This window comes from Symphodus melops (genome assembly GCF_947650265.1).
Source record: "Symphodus melops genome assembly, chromosome: 21".
Classification (NCBI taxonomy): domain Eukaryota; kingdom Metazoa; phylum Chordata; class Actinopteri; order Labriformes; family Labridae; genus Symphodus; species Symphodus melops.
In genome coordinates, this window is record NC_136711.1 from 14,720,926 (window position 1) to 14,737,919 (window position 16,994).

At 38.7% G+C, this 16,994-nt stretch overlaps 1 protein-coding gene across 1 annotated transcript; it reads left to right on the forward strand.

The window, feature by feature from the left end:
• Nucleotides 1-1,451: 1,451 nt before the first annotated feature.
• On the forward strand, nucleotides 1,452-11,633 carry LOC306842095 (G-protein coupled receptor 26-like). The gene is made up of 3 exons (XM_079372152.1): nucleotides 1,452-2,425; nucleotides 3,325-3,438; nucleotides 7,292-11,633. Exons 1-3 carry the CDS (start codon nucleotides 1,758-1,760, stop codon nucleotides 7,518-7,520), a joined length of 1,011 nt encoding a protein of 336 aa, XP_079228278.1. The 5' UTR covers nucleotides 1,452-1,757; the 3' UTR covers nucleotides 7,521-11,633.
• The last annotated feature ends 5,361 nt before the right edge of the window (nucleotides 11,634-16,994 follow it).

Genomic DNA, 16,994 nt, shown 5'->3' on the forward strand with positions numbered 1-16,994 from the left:
TCATAATGACTTTTTTTTTTCACAGACCTTATTGTCTGAGGAGCTGGTATTTAATTATGAAAAGAATAATTAAAGCATGGCTTACAAAAAAAAGGCTGCTCTTGTGCCTGAGATCAACCGGTTGCTCAGCGCTGATAAAGCCTCTGAAATGACAGGAGAGAGCTACACAAGAAGTCGCATGACACACGCTTGAGTGTTCCTTTCTCTGGGGGCTGATCACATGTGAAAGTGTAATGCAGGGAATGATCCATCATAGCTAACGCTTTGCAGGGGACAAGATGGAGCTGCATTTCTGCTTAATAACACCCTGCAGCTGAAGTTTTTTTTTCATGTCCTTTTGCCCTTCTCTTTGCATCAAGAGCAAACATCAGCCCAACAGTTCATAGTACATCACAAGATGGCATTTTAATGAGCCTTACTTCCAATGCAAATCTCCCTTTTCCCCTCCTGTTCCATGCTCATCTGTGCCACCTCAGAGGAAATGAAGAGAACACGGTGGCCTTAGTATCACATCTCCACCGTGCATGTGTATTGCAGTAACAATAACTCTTTCCACCCACACACTCTCACTCTCGCTTTCCATCCCCTTCCCCTCATGGCAACCACCACCACCACCACCACCACCACCTCACCCTGCTCCAGCGCCTTCAGTGGCTCACGTGCCTCAGCACACTCTGATAACTCCCATGTTACAGAGAGAGAGAGAGAGAGAGAGAGAGAGAGAGAGAGAGCGAGAGAGAGCGAGAGAGAGAGAGAGTGAAAATCTCCACACTCAAGTCCAGAGGGGCATCAGAGTGTGGGGGCGTCATCCGACATCCTGAGGAAACAGAGGATGTTGTTCCTTATCAATCTGATGAAGCACACTTCATTTATTAAGAGTAAACTTCAGGAATGCATACTGCTGCTGGAATACTATAAAAAAACAGCATTAATGTTGTTTTCTTTGGCCAGTCAATTTGATTTCAACATGAAAGCTTGGTAAAAAAATATATAATAATATTAATAAAAGAAGCCAGAATGGGGGGAAAAAAACTACTTTATAATCAATTTGGCATCCAGCTGTTTTCTGGCGATTTTTTATTTTTCCATAATGAATATCTTAATAGATTTTATGTATGCTAATTTGTGCAGATGAACACGTTGTCTTGTGGCACTATCTTAAAAACAAATTGTAAAGCTTGATAAATGATGCCTTGTTTATTAAGCAGTTCACTATTTTAGAATTAAAACTCAAATTTGTTGGATCTGAGTATCACACCATCCTGCACAAGTTGGATTTATGAGAGAGAAAGGCAACTCTGAACTCTGAATTATCTTTTCTTTTTCTTGTTGAAATCCTCACTTCACTCTTTGTGCTCTTTTAGTATTTTTTATAGGAGACGAGTCAGAGATCAGTTAGCCCACACACTGTGCTGTGTGTGCCTCGAGAGCGCATCACAGGTCGACAAAACCCCTCTGCAAGACGCAGAGCCAGAGTAGAGCAGCTCTGGCACGTGAGCCTGTTAGCTTTTAGAAAAAGGGGAAATCGCTTCAAAGGATCCCTAGAACACTTCTCATCATGCTGGAATCATTCTGATTACCCTTCCTGGATTGTGTAAAGTGAGGATGTAGTGGAGAGAAAGAGCGGGAGTCCACCGGTGGAGAGATCTGGGGATGCTTGGACACGGTTTTGGGTGATTGATGCCACCCTGCAGCGGTACAACAACACTGGATATGCACAGAAAAAGTGGGTGAAAGTGAGTTTCGGGGCGCACAGGATGGACACTGCGGAGGTAATCCTCTCTGTGTTGGTGGTTGTCATCATTATAGTGTCGTTGCTGTCCAATGTCCTGGTGCTGATCTGCTTTTTGTACAACCCGGAGATCCGTAAGCAGGTCCCAGGTCTGTTCAACCTAAACCTCACCTTCTGTAACTTGTTGCTCACCGTGTCCAACATGCCGCTCACTTTGGTGGGACTTGTCAGTCAGGCTCAGCCTGGAGGAGACGGCTTCTGCCAGGTCGTGGGCTTCCTGGAGACCTTCCTGTCCACAAACTCTATGCTCAGCATGGCAGCTCTGAGCATCGACAGGTGGATCGCGGTGGTCTTCCCCCTGAGGTATCACTCCAAAATGCGCCACAAAGACGCAGCGTTTGTGCTTGGATACACGTGGGTGCACTCGGTGTCCTTCTCCACGGTGGCCGCGTGCCTCTCCTGGGTGGGATACCACCGGCTTTACGCGTCCTGCACCCTGGCCAACCCCAGAGCGAACAGCCGGACCCAGTTTGTTATCTTCACCGTGTTTTTCCACTCCTTCACCTTCCTCCTGTCTTTTATTGTGCTGTGTTTCACTTACCTCAAAGTGCTGAAAGTGGCGAGGTTTCACTGTAAGAGGATAGACGTTATCACGATGCAAACTTTGGTGCTGCTGGTGGATATACACCCCAGGTAAGACCCCTTAACTCATTATTCCTGTTTTTAATAGCTTTCTTCTGCAGCAGTATTATACTATATTGTTATGAAGTTTAGAGTCCAATTTGGATTTTCAAGCAAATAGAAGAAAGAAGAGAACAAAGTGTACCCTCTGAACCCTCTTATAAAAAACTGCATTTGTTGCCATAATTTCTTTTCATACATTTATTAAAGCCTATTTCTTGTCTGCATGAAATGGACAGTTGCTTTACAATTGTTGCGCTGGCATTTCCTTTTATCCTCAGTATTCAGAGAGGATGCAAAATGTGATTCAATTCGAAATGTCATCCAGATTTCGCTGAAATGTCATTGCTACTCTCTGCCTCAATTCTCATGGGCTACTTAAGCTTACACTTCTGTTCAGTGTATGTGTGTATGTGTGTGACATTTCGTTTAAAACTGTGCCTTACTTTCACTTGTGATCCCCATCTGTAACCTTCAGGTGGGTGTTCTCATTATGTGCAAAACAAGTACATGTGTTATTGTATTACATCATAGTTACACACTGGCTTTATAACTCCTGTCAGTCTTTACACACACACTCATGACTTCATCAAATATTACTTGAGGGACTGTATCATCATGACATCACAGCTATCGTGCTTCAGCAACATACAAAGTCACAAGTTAAATTAGTCAGGCTTGCAGTAAGGTGCCTCATTTTGCAAAGGCTTAGAGATAAAGTTATTATGACACCACAGCTGTATTTAGCACCTTTACGACAACAAAAAATGTAAAGACTGGTAGAGTCACACTTTGCTGCCTTTTTTAAGAGTCTAGAAACTCTTTGTTATCTTTCTTTGGTGTGTGTGTGTGTGTGTGTGTGTGTGTGTGTGTGTGTGTTAGTAATCCTCTTGAACTGTCTTGGTTTGCAGTGTTCGCCAGCGTTGCCTGGAGGAGCAGAAGAGGCGACGACAGAGAGCCACGAAGAAGATCAGCACCTTCATCGGCACCTTCATGCTCTGCTTTGCTCCCTATGTGATCACAAGGTGAGTGTTGGGAATTAACATACATGCAGGGAAGGTACAGTGCGGCGTACGCGCAGTCCTTTTGTTTTTCTGTTATCCCCCGAAAACACCCCTTCTCTGCTGTCAAACTCCTCTCTACCACCGCCCCTCTACTTCCTCTCCACACCAGCCAGGGTTGGAAGATGAGATTGGCTGACCTTGTGATAAGTAATATGCCTCTGCTGTTGTTGCTGCAGCACCAGCAGTTTTCTTCTCAAGTTCGCTGGGTGCATCAGTTTGTCAGGTAGAATGTGCTTGCATTAATCACTGAGAAAAGAGAGGGTGTCATGACACACAAGCTGTGTGTGAGTGGACAAGAGAGGCTTCCTTATGTATATACACATTATTTTAAAGATGACATATATATAGATTTTGTAAACCAAATAAAAACAGTTAAGAGTTTAAAGTAGGTTGCTTAAATTTTTTTTTTTCATTTTTCAAACTTGGCCATAACTTCAAAGATACTCCATTCACCACCATTGTATTTGGCTGAGCTATAATTCCCAGAAATCCGTATAAGTTCAGTATAAGCATATCTCTAATCCTGAACATACAAGAAATAACAACAAACTACAACTTTGGAAGTTCTCTTCCAAGCGGTAACCTCCGTTGTTGATAAATGAAGCCAAGACAAAAGTGCAAAAAACTGTAGTTCCTCGAGTGTCCACTTGGAGCTGGCTGAAAAAGCCCTGGGAGGCGAGTTATTTATAGAAGAGTTATTTATAATAAGGGGCGTGGCCAAGCTGACTGACAGACAGCAAGTTCTAGCTTTGTGTCAGGACACAATATGGTGTCTGCTATCGATGGGCTTGAAAAATCTGTTACAGAAACTTGTGGGGGACGTTACTGAGACTACATCCATTTAACACAGTTCATGGTCTCGACAAGCAATACTAAACATAACAGAAAATATCTTTACAAATACTCATTGCTAAGAACTTTCTTGATCAGTTCTACCAAAAATCTTCAATTTGTTTTTCATTGTTTTGTAGCTGCAATCAGCAAAGAGGGATTATAATATCCACCAAATAGCTCTCTCAATAAATAAAGTCTTTTTCCATTGGTTAATAAGTTACAGACTTGAAACCAGTAAGGAGGCTGTTTAAATTAAGACTACTGATAAATAAACTGATAAAAGTAATTGAATTAGTAGACATAATTACTACCAATTGAGTTTAATAGGTCAGGGAAATCCTTGTTGAGTAATTTAATCTCACCTTTCATCATGATGTCTTAATGATGAAGATTAGATAAAGAAAATATCTGGAAGGTTATGAAATGATCCAAAGAGTCTGTGACATTCCCTCCTCAATATCTTCCTAAAAAAATAAATGAATCAATATATTTTATTCCTGTAGTCCTTAATTATAACAAAGTGTATCTCAGGACCCTTTACATAAACAGAGTGTCTGGAGCCTACTTTGTTTTTGTATTTAGAGGGATCATACATTTACATTTGCTCACCAATGTTCCAGCGTTTGGCAATAGTGGCGCAACAAAACTAACTTTCAACAGGCAGAAACCTCAGACACATTGATAGACGGCCGAGTATAGTTCACTAAACTACAAACGCTTGAAACTCCTTTTTTTGACATAAGGCTGTTGTGAATGACGCACTGAAGGCTTTGTCCATTTAGTTCATCCATTTGGACGACAAGCACTAATAATTTGTTGGGTTATCAGTAAACGGCCCGTGATGAACGTCCATAATGGCACTGTACATTCTCCCATCCTGAAAATGGCAGTTTACTAATAACAGTGTGAATACATTAAGCTAAAAGCTCCTGCACGGCCTCACTGAAGCTCATTTGTTGTCGAGGTCATCATGTGTGTCGTGAAAGCCCTGCTTTGCTGTGTGGTGTTTCTGATCTAACCTCCTGTACACTGTGGTGAGGTGCAATGTGTGGCCAAATGCCACTGATGGCTTCTGGCCCATGTAAGGCCAGTGTTAATGTGCTGACAGAGCTTGACTGTGGACAGAGTAATCATACGCAGTGCAGGAAAGCAGATCAGCCATTTTTTTATTAATTTTATGACATATCTTAAAATATTTCTATACGTAAAAGAAATTAGTGTTATAACCCCAATTTGATGTTCTTTATGATCAGCTACTTAAATTGGAATGTAAAGCTGATTGGTTCCCCCTTTAAATCAAATGTACACTATTTTGAGAAAAGTAAGTTTTCAATTCGCTGCCTGAAGAATTAACCTTTGTCCATAAAGATTCCCTTAAGAGACACTGTATGATCATGGATCAAAAACCTTCGCCGTTTATTTGAGAGAATCCCCAGACGCTTTTTTTTCCGAAAATTTTAGTTAAGCTATTGCTGCAAGAAAATTAGTGTCTGTAGTGACCCATTTCACACTCCATCCAGGGAGTGTTATATATCCCTCTGGAATGTTAGGGAGTACGTTTAAGTATTGAATCAATTCCAAGCACAATCTACACATTATTTAGAGCTATTTTGTAAAAAGAGCACAGATCTACTGATACTAGAATAAGATGGATGAATCCATTTTATAAAAGTTGTATCTTTTGTATTTCTGTGCTGTGACCAGCCTTGTGTTAAGAGCAGAAATTAACATGCGTCTTTGTCATACTTTTGAAATGCTAAAATGTAAGGGAAAGTCTAAGACCCAAAACAGGTGAGAAGTGCAAGGCAGGCAAGGTTTCAGGGGTTAAGACTGCTGCCTCACTGTAAGAAGGTTTAGGGTCCAATTTCCATCACTATGTGTCGCTTGAACTTTGGCCATTATGTACAGGAAAGTAAATAAACCATAATAAGAAGATGGCTGGCCATTAGTGTAAGAAGTAAGGACTGCAGCTTCACAGCTATGGATTAAAGGCCCTGATACACCAAGCAGACGGCAAAGAACTAGTGGCGACAAACGCTGATTGTGGCGTCGCCTCATGTCGCCTTATGAAACCTACAAACCGCCAATTGGAGATTTTTCTTATTACAGCGCAGACGCCGAGCGACCAATGCCAATTCAACATGTGTGAGCGGACAAGTGAGAGGGAGAACACGTTGAATTAGCGTCGGTCTGCTTCTTTTGGCGTTTTTTTGCAACTGATAAAGAATATACTTCTCTTGGCCTTTTCTATACATTAACGCCTGAAATGTTTTTGTAAAAAATAACGTGAATTATGTCGCTGACATACATATTACACATATCTAACACAAGATTATAACCCTATAAAGTATAAAGGAAAATGAATGGATCATAGGGAAATGGAGGAGTGGTTATTGTGATTGTGCGAGGTCAGGGCTGTGGGGCTCACATCCAGTAAATATCTTGTCATTGGGACCAGAATTCCTGGGGACATCCCCGGCTAAGTGGATTTCTATTAAATCTACTTCACTTAGTAAGACAACTGTTAAGGCTGACAGCGGGGAGACAGTCCCGGGCTGGAAACTGGGGACTATTCAGCCCCAGAGATTAATGGTCTGACAGTCAGTTCGATCATACAAAATACAACAAGGTGTTTTTTTGCCTGTACCACAACATCATTACTTCCCACCACAGTCTGTTTGTTGGACACCTGCCCTACTAACTGAGCTAAACAAGCACTTCATCTTGTATGTTTTTACCTAAAAAATAACTTCACACGGATTAAGTACTTCTAAGGCAACTTCACTCTGAAATGAATATCATCACTTGACAAACTTTGGAAGAGGAAGAAGAAGCCACTGCTCTTCTGACACAATGTCTTGCAAACTGTACAGCTATCTTGAGATAATAAGCTTACGGCAAGCATGTCTTTTCCAGCATACTGACACGCCTCTCTGCCACTTTCTCTCTCCCTCCCATCTCTCTTTATGCTTGCCTGCAGGATCGTGGAGTTATTTCCAGCGGTGCCTATCAACCCCCACTGGGGAATTGTCTCCAAGTGCTTAACTTACAGCAAAGCAGCCTGTGACCCCTTTGTGTACTCTCTGCTCCGACACCAGTATAAGAAGACATGCACTGACATCATCAACAGGCTGCTGAAGCGAAGCTCCTTGAACGCATCGGGGCGCAGACAAGAGAATCAAGGCAACAGCATACCCACAGCAAACTGACAGGAAGCAGGGGATGGTGAGATACAGTCTAAGGGTTGACCTGGGAACAGTCAGTGAAATATGAAGCTGATTTATCGTACATGAAGAAGAGAGCAAATATTGGTTGCTCCACGTCTGCTTGTATTTTGTCTGACATGCCCAAAAACCAAAAGTCACTACAGACAAGGGCAAAACATGCGCAGTACCACTGTGCTTGCATACTGAGCACCCAGCACAGCGGATCAGTACAGTGAACCTATTGTGAGGACAATAAGCAACGGCAGGTTTCACTTCCACCTGGAGAGACACATGTGCTCAACCAAGGAGAACAGCCCGTTCCAAGAATCATCATTTGAACTACTGTAGCTTTCACTTTAATTTTAGATAAATTTCTCTTGCAGAATAACTGTTTGTTCTGACATTACTGTAGTATTCATTTACATTATCTTTAAAAAGGATAAGGAAATGGATGTATGTGTGTTTAGTCTGTGTAAGTTGGTACATTATGTAGCACTGAAAAGTAGCCTAACCAAAACTTGATTTAAAAAAAAAAAACAAACGTAATGGGGTGAAACATTCTTCAAATCAAACATACTTTGAGTTGTAGTAGATTTTATGGAGTGTAAATGCCTATGCCAAAAGAAAAGATAAGGAGACTTTTTATTGTTGTTTTTGGTGCGAAAACACATCGCCATTATTTGCGCTTTCAGCTCCAATTTTAAAGGACTGTTTTGTGACCCAGCAAGGTCGAGGATTATTGGGTAAAATTGGCCTTCAAACGGGCTGCCTTTGCTGTCATGACTGACTGTGTGCCCCTCAGGTTGTTTATTCAAGTGGAGCATGATTGACTGTACTTTCCCCTCTGTACCCGCAGAGAGGAGTCAGTAGAGTATGCTTTATGCTTTCACACACATTTGAATGAGATGGACAGGATTGGAACATGGTACATGAGATGTCTTTGTTTTTCTTTACTTGGTCGAGTGATCACATGAAAACTGATGTCATCATGTGATATTGAACAGCAATGATGAGAACCCATACAAGGATACAAACTAGTGTAAGAACAAATCCGCTCTGGTAGCAGAAATAATCTCGTCTTGCATTAGTTCCCTTTTCAAAGAAACTTAAATGCACCACCTAAAATGTTTCTGTCTGTGCTGCAATTGTTTGAACATGCTCACACTATTTTAACATTTGTCAGATGCTCTAATTTGAGCCTCTAAAACAGGATAGTATGGCTATGAGTTTGGACTATGAGTCGTCTTACGAGCTTAATTAGATTTCTATGGTGTGTCTGATTTGTGATATATAAGTTACAAGTGCAAGGAGTACATAGTATGAACCGTCTCTGCTGATTTGATACATTATAGTTTCAGTGTTGCCCTTGAGTTTACATTAAATTAAATATCCTATTAAAATTATTTCAGTGACACTTTATTAAGAAAAGTATTATAAAACGACAGCTGCACAGTTTATTTATCTTAAGGTTATCAGTGGTTGTCATTTTATGACCTTATGCAGCAAACGGTAATAGCCAGCCAGCAACTTGACTGAGTATATCTACTGTATGTAAGTGTGTTGGGTTTTCTACATTTTTTTGTTTCTCCAGTGATAAACCAAGTAACCAAATCCAACTGGATTTTGACTAATTAAAAAATAATTTTGGTGAGCAAAAAAACCCTTTAATTTCGATATATAATCATGTGATGACTATTTTCGCTTTTTTTGGTGTGTGCATAAATTGCCATTACATTGCAAAATATCTTTGTTTTGATCATAATAGACTACTGAGAAGATTGGAAAACTTTAAAGCTCTAAACATTAGATATTTCTTTTGTGAATGTAAAACAACTACGGTAGTTTCTTTCAATAGACTGATGCATTATCTGACTTTAGCCCTGTTAAGTACCCTGAAAGCATTAACTTGAACAGCTTGTACTACCAACAGCAAATTATGGAGAATTAAAAAGGGTTTTGCCAATTTTACTTTCATTTTAGATTTGTTTTAAGCAATTTCAGAGTGGAAACCATGGCATAGATTGGTTACAGTTCAACCAGGCTGATGTTCATTGAACTAGGACAGACAGACATGCTTCAAACTTATTGACTTATTGAGTTGTTTTAAGCATTTCTTTGCTTCCAGGTAAAATTTGTACAGTAAAAAGTATTTTTCACAGTTAACTATATGTACAGAAATCAAGTTAACATTTATAGTGATTCAAAGAAAGATCCTTTGCAACCAATGTGTGTTTTTGAATAAGACGGATGGCTTTGAAAAGACGGCAATACAACCTCTTACCCTCATATTGAATAGACACATGTTCTGTATATTTATTATGTCCCAGTTCTTGTGTTTTGCTGTTGTTCCCAGACATTTATTGAACTCTTAGCCCAAGAGCCCTCTTGACTGGCAAAGTGTTTTATACCCATACATGTACTTATTATATCCATTTTCTGCATCAGAAGACAGGCAGCTCTGTATCAGAGGGCTTTAGACTGGGCTCCACTTGTTATAGAGTTGTCATACTGTAGAATGAAAATACAAGTTCAGAATAGTTTATGGACCACTGATTTACAGGTTACTCTTTTAAATTTGTATTTTTGCTGGATTTCGATACACTATTCAGACTGTGCATACAAATAACCCATAGTGTTTTACTGTGGTGCCAAAATGATCAATGATGCCCAGTGAGCCAAATGTAGCTGAAAACATCAGACGATACATAAAAAAAGTATTTATTGATTTGGGGTTTTTTTTGTGTCCTTGACTATAAGATTGGATTATTTTAGAGTCAAGAAATGGTTGTCTTGAACATTTGATGCATTTTATAGTACTGTATGACACTCCAAGGTAACCAATGCCTTAATTTTACAGTAGTTGAGGTTTATTTACCATGTATGGCATATAGATATCTTGAATTCAATAGTGAATCGACCATTGCCTTATTCACTTCTATTCATTAATACAGTCATGAAAAACTGGCTCTTTATTTCTCGACCCTGATTCTGGTATTTGCTTTAGTCACACCATTGTCCTCTGATGTCAAGCTCAAGTTGGAAAGTTTTAAATGCTCTTATAATAATACCTTATTGCAATGAAGGTTGCAGGTCATTCACTTTGGGTATCAAGCAAATTGTGATAATCTGACGTTTGTCAATTGGGATCATTTGACTGCTTTGTAAAGATGAGAAAACAATGAACAGTGAAATTACATTAGCTTACGTGTGGCAACAGCTAGCATTAGCATTTAAGCCGTGCTAAGCGGTAACAACATTAGCTAGGCAGTATATTTCTGGATAACATACATAAGCTTGGTATTTATGATGTAATTTTATTGTGTAATTGTAATTATATAAGACTACCAAACATTAGTATTAGCATTTTAGCTGCTTTCTAGCTAATATTATGCATTGTAAGATGTTAATATTTATATTGTCTCACACTACCAAATGGGTTATCAAAAACATAGTTTAAAGTGAAGATTTGCACAGTTAATGATGTTTTCAGTAGCTGAATATTTGAGAAGAGGTGAAACGATGTCAGAGGAAAATGGACCCTTGTGAATACGGTAAATTCCATGGTCACTTTTAGCTGATATTTTACACAGATGTTGATCAGTTATTTTTCTCATAAATGAAGACTTTATTTGGTGAAAAACAAGCTAAACGTTCAAGAATATGTGTTGACAGTTAGATAAATGACTACTGAAAAGTATTTTTGTGTTTTTTTTGATAAATGTTATTTATGAAGTTACTGTTTATATTTGGGTGTTGCTGAATGTGCCGCTTCAAATGCAAACTAAGTTTTAACTGTTGTTTATGGGTGACAATGACTTAAGTGTAATATACCTCATTTTGTTCTGGCCACTGACTTGACTGCCTGAAGTGTTCTGTTATGCACCTCCTAATTTATAAAACCGTTAGCTTGAAGCTGCTGCTAAAGACGGCAAAGATAAAACCAGTTTATTATGGTGTTAATGTGGTGGCGAGTTTTATTGATGATAAAGATGACTACTGTTTCCATATGAACATGAAAGATGAGACTATTTGGTTTAATAGTGATTGTAATAGAAATTCTGGTGAAATAAGAACCAAGACTGTTTTAGATTTTGACCATGATGAATAAAATATGCTGTAAACTACTATGAAGTGGTCTCTTCTTGATTTAAAAAAAAAGAAAGAAAGATGAAAAGTAAGAAGACAAATCTAGCTTCTTCATTATTAAATTAAATTAGTGTTGCAATTCTACTCCAGGGTGGTGGAGAGGAGATGAGTGAACTCCATACAGAAAAACACCTTAATTAATTCTGCCGAACAACAGCACGTTATAGTTGTTAACCACCTCCTATAGCAACCTACAACTTACACGTTCTTTCTGAAAATATCTAGATAATTTCAGAAAGACTGCTTATGAAATTCTTCTGGTCTCGCTGTTACTGCACCTCACAGCTGTATACTGTCCGTGACAGGAGGGGCAGGAGTGAGTTGGAGCATCAACTCACTCAGATTGAATGTGGGAAAAATAACAGGGGTCTGGAGGGAGAGGTCCGACTGAAAAATATGGCTTTTTTCATTGGATTTAAGGGACAAATCAGTGGAAGGAAGGAAAGAATAAAATGGAGCTTTTAACAAGAGCAACATGACTGTCAGTTTTAGTAGCTGCAGCAATTTGGACTGTTTCCACCAACAATCTGTCTGAGCCAGGGGGAAGCAATTTTTCTGTTCACACCACCGAGCAGGTGGTAATGAAACAACATCAGCCGCTGACTGAGATGGCCTCGTCTGTAAAATGACTGAGATTCTCTACACTGATTCACACCCCATGAGCCAGTGATTATCTTCAGGTGGGCAGCACTGACCGTAACACAAACCGTAATCATGGCCAGCCTCAAATCTCGCTGTCAAGTGATGGGTACATACCTCGCTCTGTATAAAAATAGAAATGTTTGTTGTTTTCTCTGTTCATAACCCTTTGACTTGGGACTGATCAACGTATACTTCAAAGCTCAGAAAGTCTGAATGCAGAGCCCAAAACATTTAAGGCACTTGGCATTGCTTGAATGGAATTTAATACTCCAGTAGTTTCTAGGTTTACCTCTTTTGAGAAGTGTGATTGTAAAATGATTGTCCTGTCACCAGCAATGCAAAAAAAATAGAAATAAAAATGTGTGTATATATCTATATATATTCTCAATGGTAACATGGTACCGTAACATGGTAAAACCAAGATTTTGGCTCATCAATGTTGGTAAGCATGCCTTTTAAATATTAAACATTAAGTTTCCAAAACTTCCCTACAATAGGCTGTTTGACAGTGAGGTGTAGAACCATAATATCTTTTTAAAGTTGCAAATTGTTATCTATGCCAGTTTCTTCCAAATTTTTTTCAGCCCTCCAACTAATTCTGGAGGCTCTGCACTCCCAGGTACATCCCACAGGTGTTTGCACTTATCTGCCTAATTAGGCTCCTTACAATGCAGATCACATTTTCTGTATGGATTATTTCCAGAGGAGAAAAAATATTCAACACGAAATTTTTGTCAGATTCAAGTATCCTGTGCAGGAAAATGTTTTACATTTATGTAGGTTAGCAGTTGAAAGGTGAACATAAAGGGTTTGGTGGATTTTAATTATCAACAGTAACCATAAGTTGTAATTACAACATTTTTCTCCTACTAAATGTTATTCTCAAACCCTCCATGTACATAGCAGCCCTATTACATGTTGCTCAAACAGGTCTCCAGTGTGGAGCAGCTGTGTCTCTCCTTCGTGCTTTACTTCTCTTTTGCAGTTTAGTGCAGTGGCTTTGCTTGTTACCTAAACCTGTAACACCTGTGCTGGGGCTGCTACACGTTTAAAGTATTGCCTGGCTGTGCATTTATCTTTGGACTTTCTTGTTTCTTCATACGCTACACCAAAGTTGTACTCACTCAAACTGTAAACACACTACTCACACATTTATGTCTCGTGATTTGTATTTGGATGTTTTTGTGTGTGGTCTGACATATTGTAGCTTGAAACAGGCAGAAACAATGATTTTGTTTATGCACTGTTTTTGTTGAATTAAAAAGCTCAGATTCACATCACGAGAAAATATTGGACTTAAGATATTTAGCATTTGCTCCAGAAGTAATTTTAATGAGTCTGTATTTGGAGAAATATGTGGCCTGTTAACGATGTAATCAACTTGTCTTGTTTATAGCTGACGTGAACATTGTGTGGACTTTGTTTACACCATAGACTGTACATAAACATGGGCAAAGCCTCAGTGATGTCAGCCACTGAGGTGACTTTTAAATCTGATTGAGGGTGGTCACCATATAGGAAAATGCTGTCTCAACCTAACTTTCTGTTTCACTGGTTGTTCAGTCAACCAACCAAATAAATCCCTGTCCTAAAATATGTTTGTCTTTCTTAAGGAGGTAGATTTTGTTTCGAGAACAAGTTTCTAAACTTTACTTCATCCACAAAATAGTGAACCTTAAACCACCACCCTTTGTTTTCCTAATCTTGTTTATCATTTTTTACGTCCATTGAGCTTGCAGGGAGTTCAAAAGAAGGGAGGAGAGGTTAAGAGCTGGTTTACCGACGCTGCATGCATGGCGACTTTCTCCTGTGATTTCCAGGCCGGTACTCCAACACTTCAAAGGCTGGACAGACTTCTGAAGAAGCTCTGACCTTTCAACTGCTGGCAGGGTTAGTGTGGGCCTGTGTCTTCTTACACATCTGCACCGTATCACAGTAGCAGACCTCAGCGACTACACTGCACACCTTGCACACTGTGCAACCCTCTCCCCCACCCACTTTCCCTCACAGGGATAGTCTGTGGGCCTTAAAGGAGAAGTTTAGATGAATGTTACACAAGATTGTATACATAACAAACATAGTAACTACAGTATTACATTGTGAAACTAGCCTTTTTAAAGTACATTTTTCACTACAGCTACAATGGAAAAGTGAGTTACACTAAAATGCAAGTTAAGTGATTGAAAGTTCAGACTGTATATAAATCAAAGTCACTTAGTGATTGAGGCATTAAGCAAACCTCTCAGATCAAATTCTTAAAAATGATTTGCTAACCTTATCTCTTCTCTTGATAACCGCTAGCCTGCACAAGTTCTGAAAGAGACATGTTTGCTGTACAACTTTCTAAAAATGGTTGGCCTGGCTTTTGAAAGCACTGATGTATTTGCTTTCTCAAACCATAGTCAAAGGGCACAGTCTCTAGGTATTGGGTCCAACAGTTACAAGCTATTTAAGACATGAATAAGATATGAAAGTGTGTTACTGACAGTCAATAATATAATGACCCTTATTGTATTTTAAAGATAATGTTATGTTCATTTAGTCTTCTTTTATACCATTGATTAACTTGACATTTTAAAGGGAGTTTCCCAAGGTTCTGTTCTTGGACCTGTGTTATTCACTGTTTATATAAATGAAATTCCCACCTCATTATACAATTATATCCTCTATCTTTATGCTGATAAAACTGCCCTTTATTATTTTGCCAATTGTATTCATGATTCCACTCTAAATCTACAGTTAAGACAACTGTAGACAACTTAAACTTTTGCAAAACCACCTTCAGTCCTTGAAACTTTATAAATTTAGGAGAATACTCCAGAGGTTGAGGTAGTTGTTTAGGAAAGGCATGTCAGCTGTTAAAGTGTTGGAATTCAATCTAAGAATAACCCAATTATACAGTGTAATAATATTAATAAACACATGTATTGCTAATTCTTTAATTCCTGCCTCTTAATTTTCCTGTTTTAATTGAAACTGCTCTAACATTGTCTGTGCCTATGCATGATATAAAATGAGGGTTATCCCTCAGTGTGCCATTTAAGGATGTAAATAAATAAATGGAATTCATGTTATTAATCTGAAAATATTTAGTGTTTACTTATTCAACCACAGTGAATTCTACAGATTTCAACAAACTATTTGAATTTTAAAAGGCACATTTAGATGCACAATAACAAAATTAAGCTGTGTTAAAACCTTTACAGCTATGATGATCATGACAGTTGGTCATTTACGTTAAGCCACTGTATCTTCACTTTTTTATAAACTTACAGATAATATCATTCATCTTAGTTTCACTGATATGAAAACTAAACGTAAAATTATCACTTGAAAAAAACCTCTGGTTGAAAATTTGTGATGAATTAAAACTTTTTGTAGCAATTGAGCAAGATCACCTTCTCAGTCTACTGTTTTTGCACATTCCTGCACCTATGTGATGGGTGTATAGCTACCTCCTTTTTCACTGATCAAAAAACAGCCACATGTTGTAACCAAATATTATCCAGCAAGTCTCCAAGCAGGCTTCGCTTTGTTCACAGCTTGAAACATTGCATATTGTGTTGTTTTATTATGCTGCTCAAAAACAAGTCATCCAGTACATTACGGATGAAATGGAAACAGACCATACTAACAGATTCAACACTGAGATAATTCAGTTGTATTTCCATGAATTTAAGTCAGAGAGATATTTAATTGGAAACCCCTTTAATATGTAACACCGTCTGAATGACTTGCAAATTCATTTCCTCTGCTTCACATAAAAAGTTGGTGACTGTGGTACACAAAGCGTGGTAATATTAACAAGCTCTGAAGTGTCTTTTACTGTTCGTTGCACTGAGATGATGAATATGTGCGAGCTTCCCTGTAACTTTTGGAGGAGGAGATAAGAGGTTGAGGTCTTCCTCTAATTGCATGTTGGCTGGAAAGAAAGAAGGCTGGCGTTGTTGTCAGAGGAAGCCAGTGATCTGTAAAAGCCCCAGCAGAGCTCCGATAATTAGAGCCTTTCCTCCTCGACACTCCCACGATACCATCCCAGTACCGCAGGAATCAAATGAGATGATGCTTCTTATTAAACACTGTGATTAAAAACTAAGTCATGAGAATGAAGTGAAGTTTGTTTTCCATTAAGACTGTTCAATCAAGCAGGAGTGAATGAAACAAATTTAGTTTTAATCCTCATCAAACAAAGAACAAACAATATCCATGTAAATCACTTGTTAATCCAAATCCAACTTTATTTATTCATTTGTAACCTTGCTTCATTATGTAGTTGCGTTCATGTGGAGTTTTTGGTTCTTTATTAGTTTGCCATTACTGAATATAAATATATTACATTTTGACTTATATGAAATTCTTCTAGTACTGTCAACTGAATGTTTGCAATCAGCCAAACATTTCATTTCCAACATGGATAGATTTTGAATTCTTTGATGTTCTGCCACAAGCTGCCCTGTGTAATCGGTATTAGACCAAAGAAAGTCTCTGGTAAGCTTCATGGAAATTATTAGAAATAAAACAACTATTGAATGAGTCACAGTTGTGATCTTTTGAGATACTCACAAAGCATATCCATAAAAATAAACGGTTCTGAACTGTGTTAACCCAATGTGAGCTGTTCTTCGAATGTAGTGTGATTGATGGATTTCCAAAGTGCTTTCCTTCCACATGAGCCATTAGACAATTACA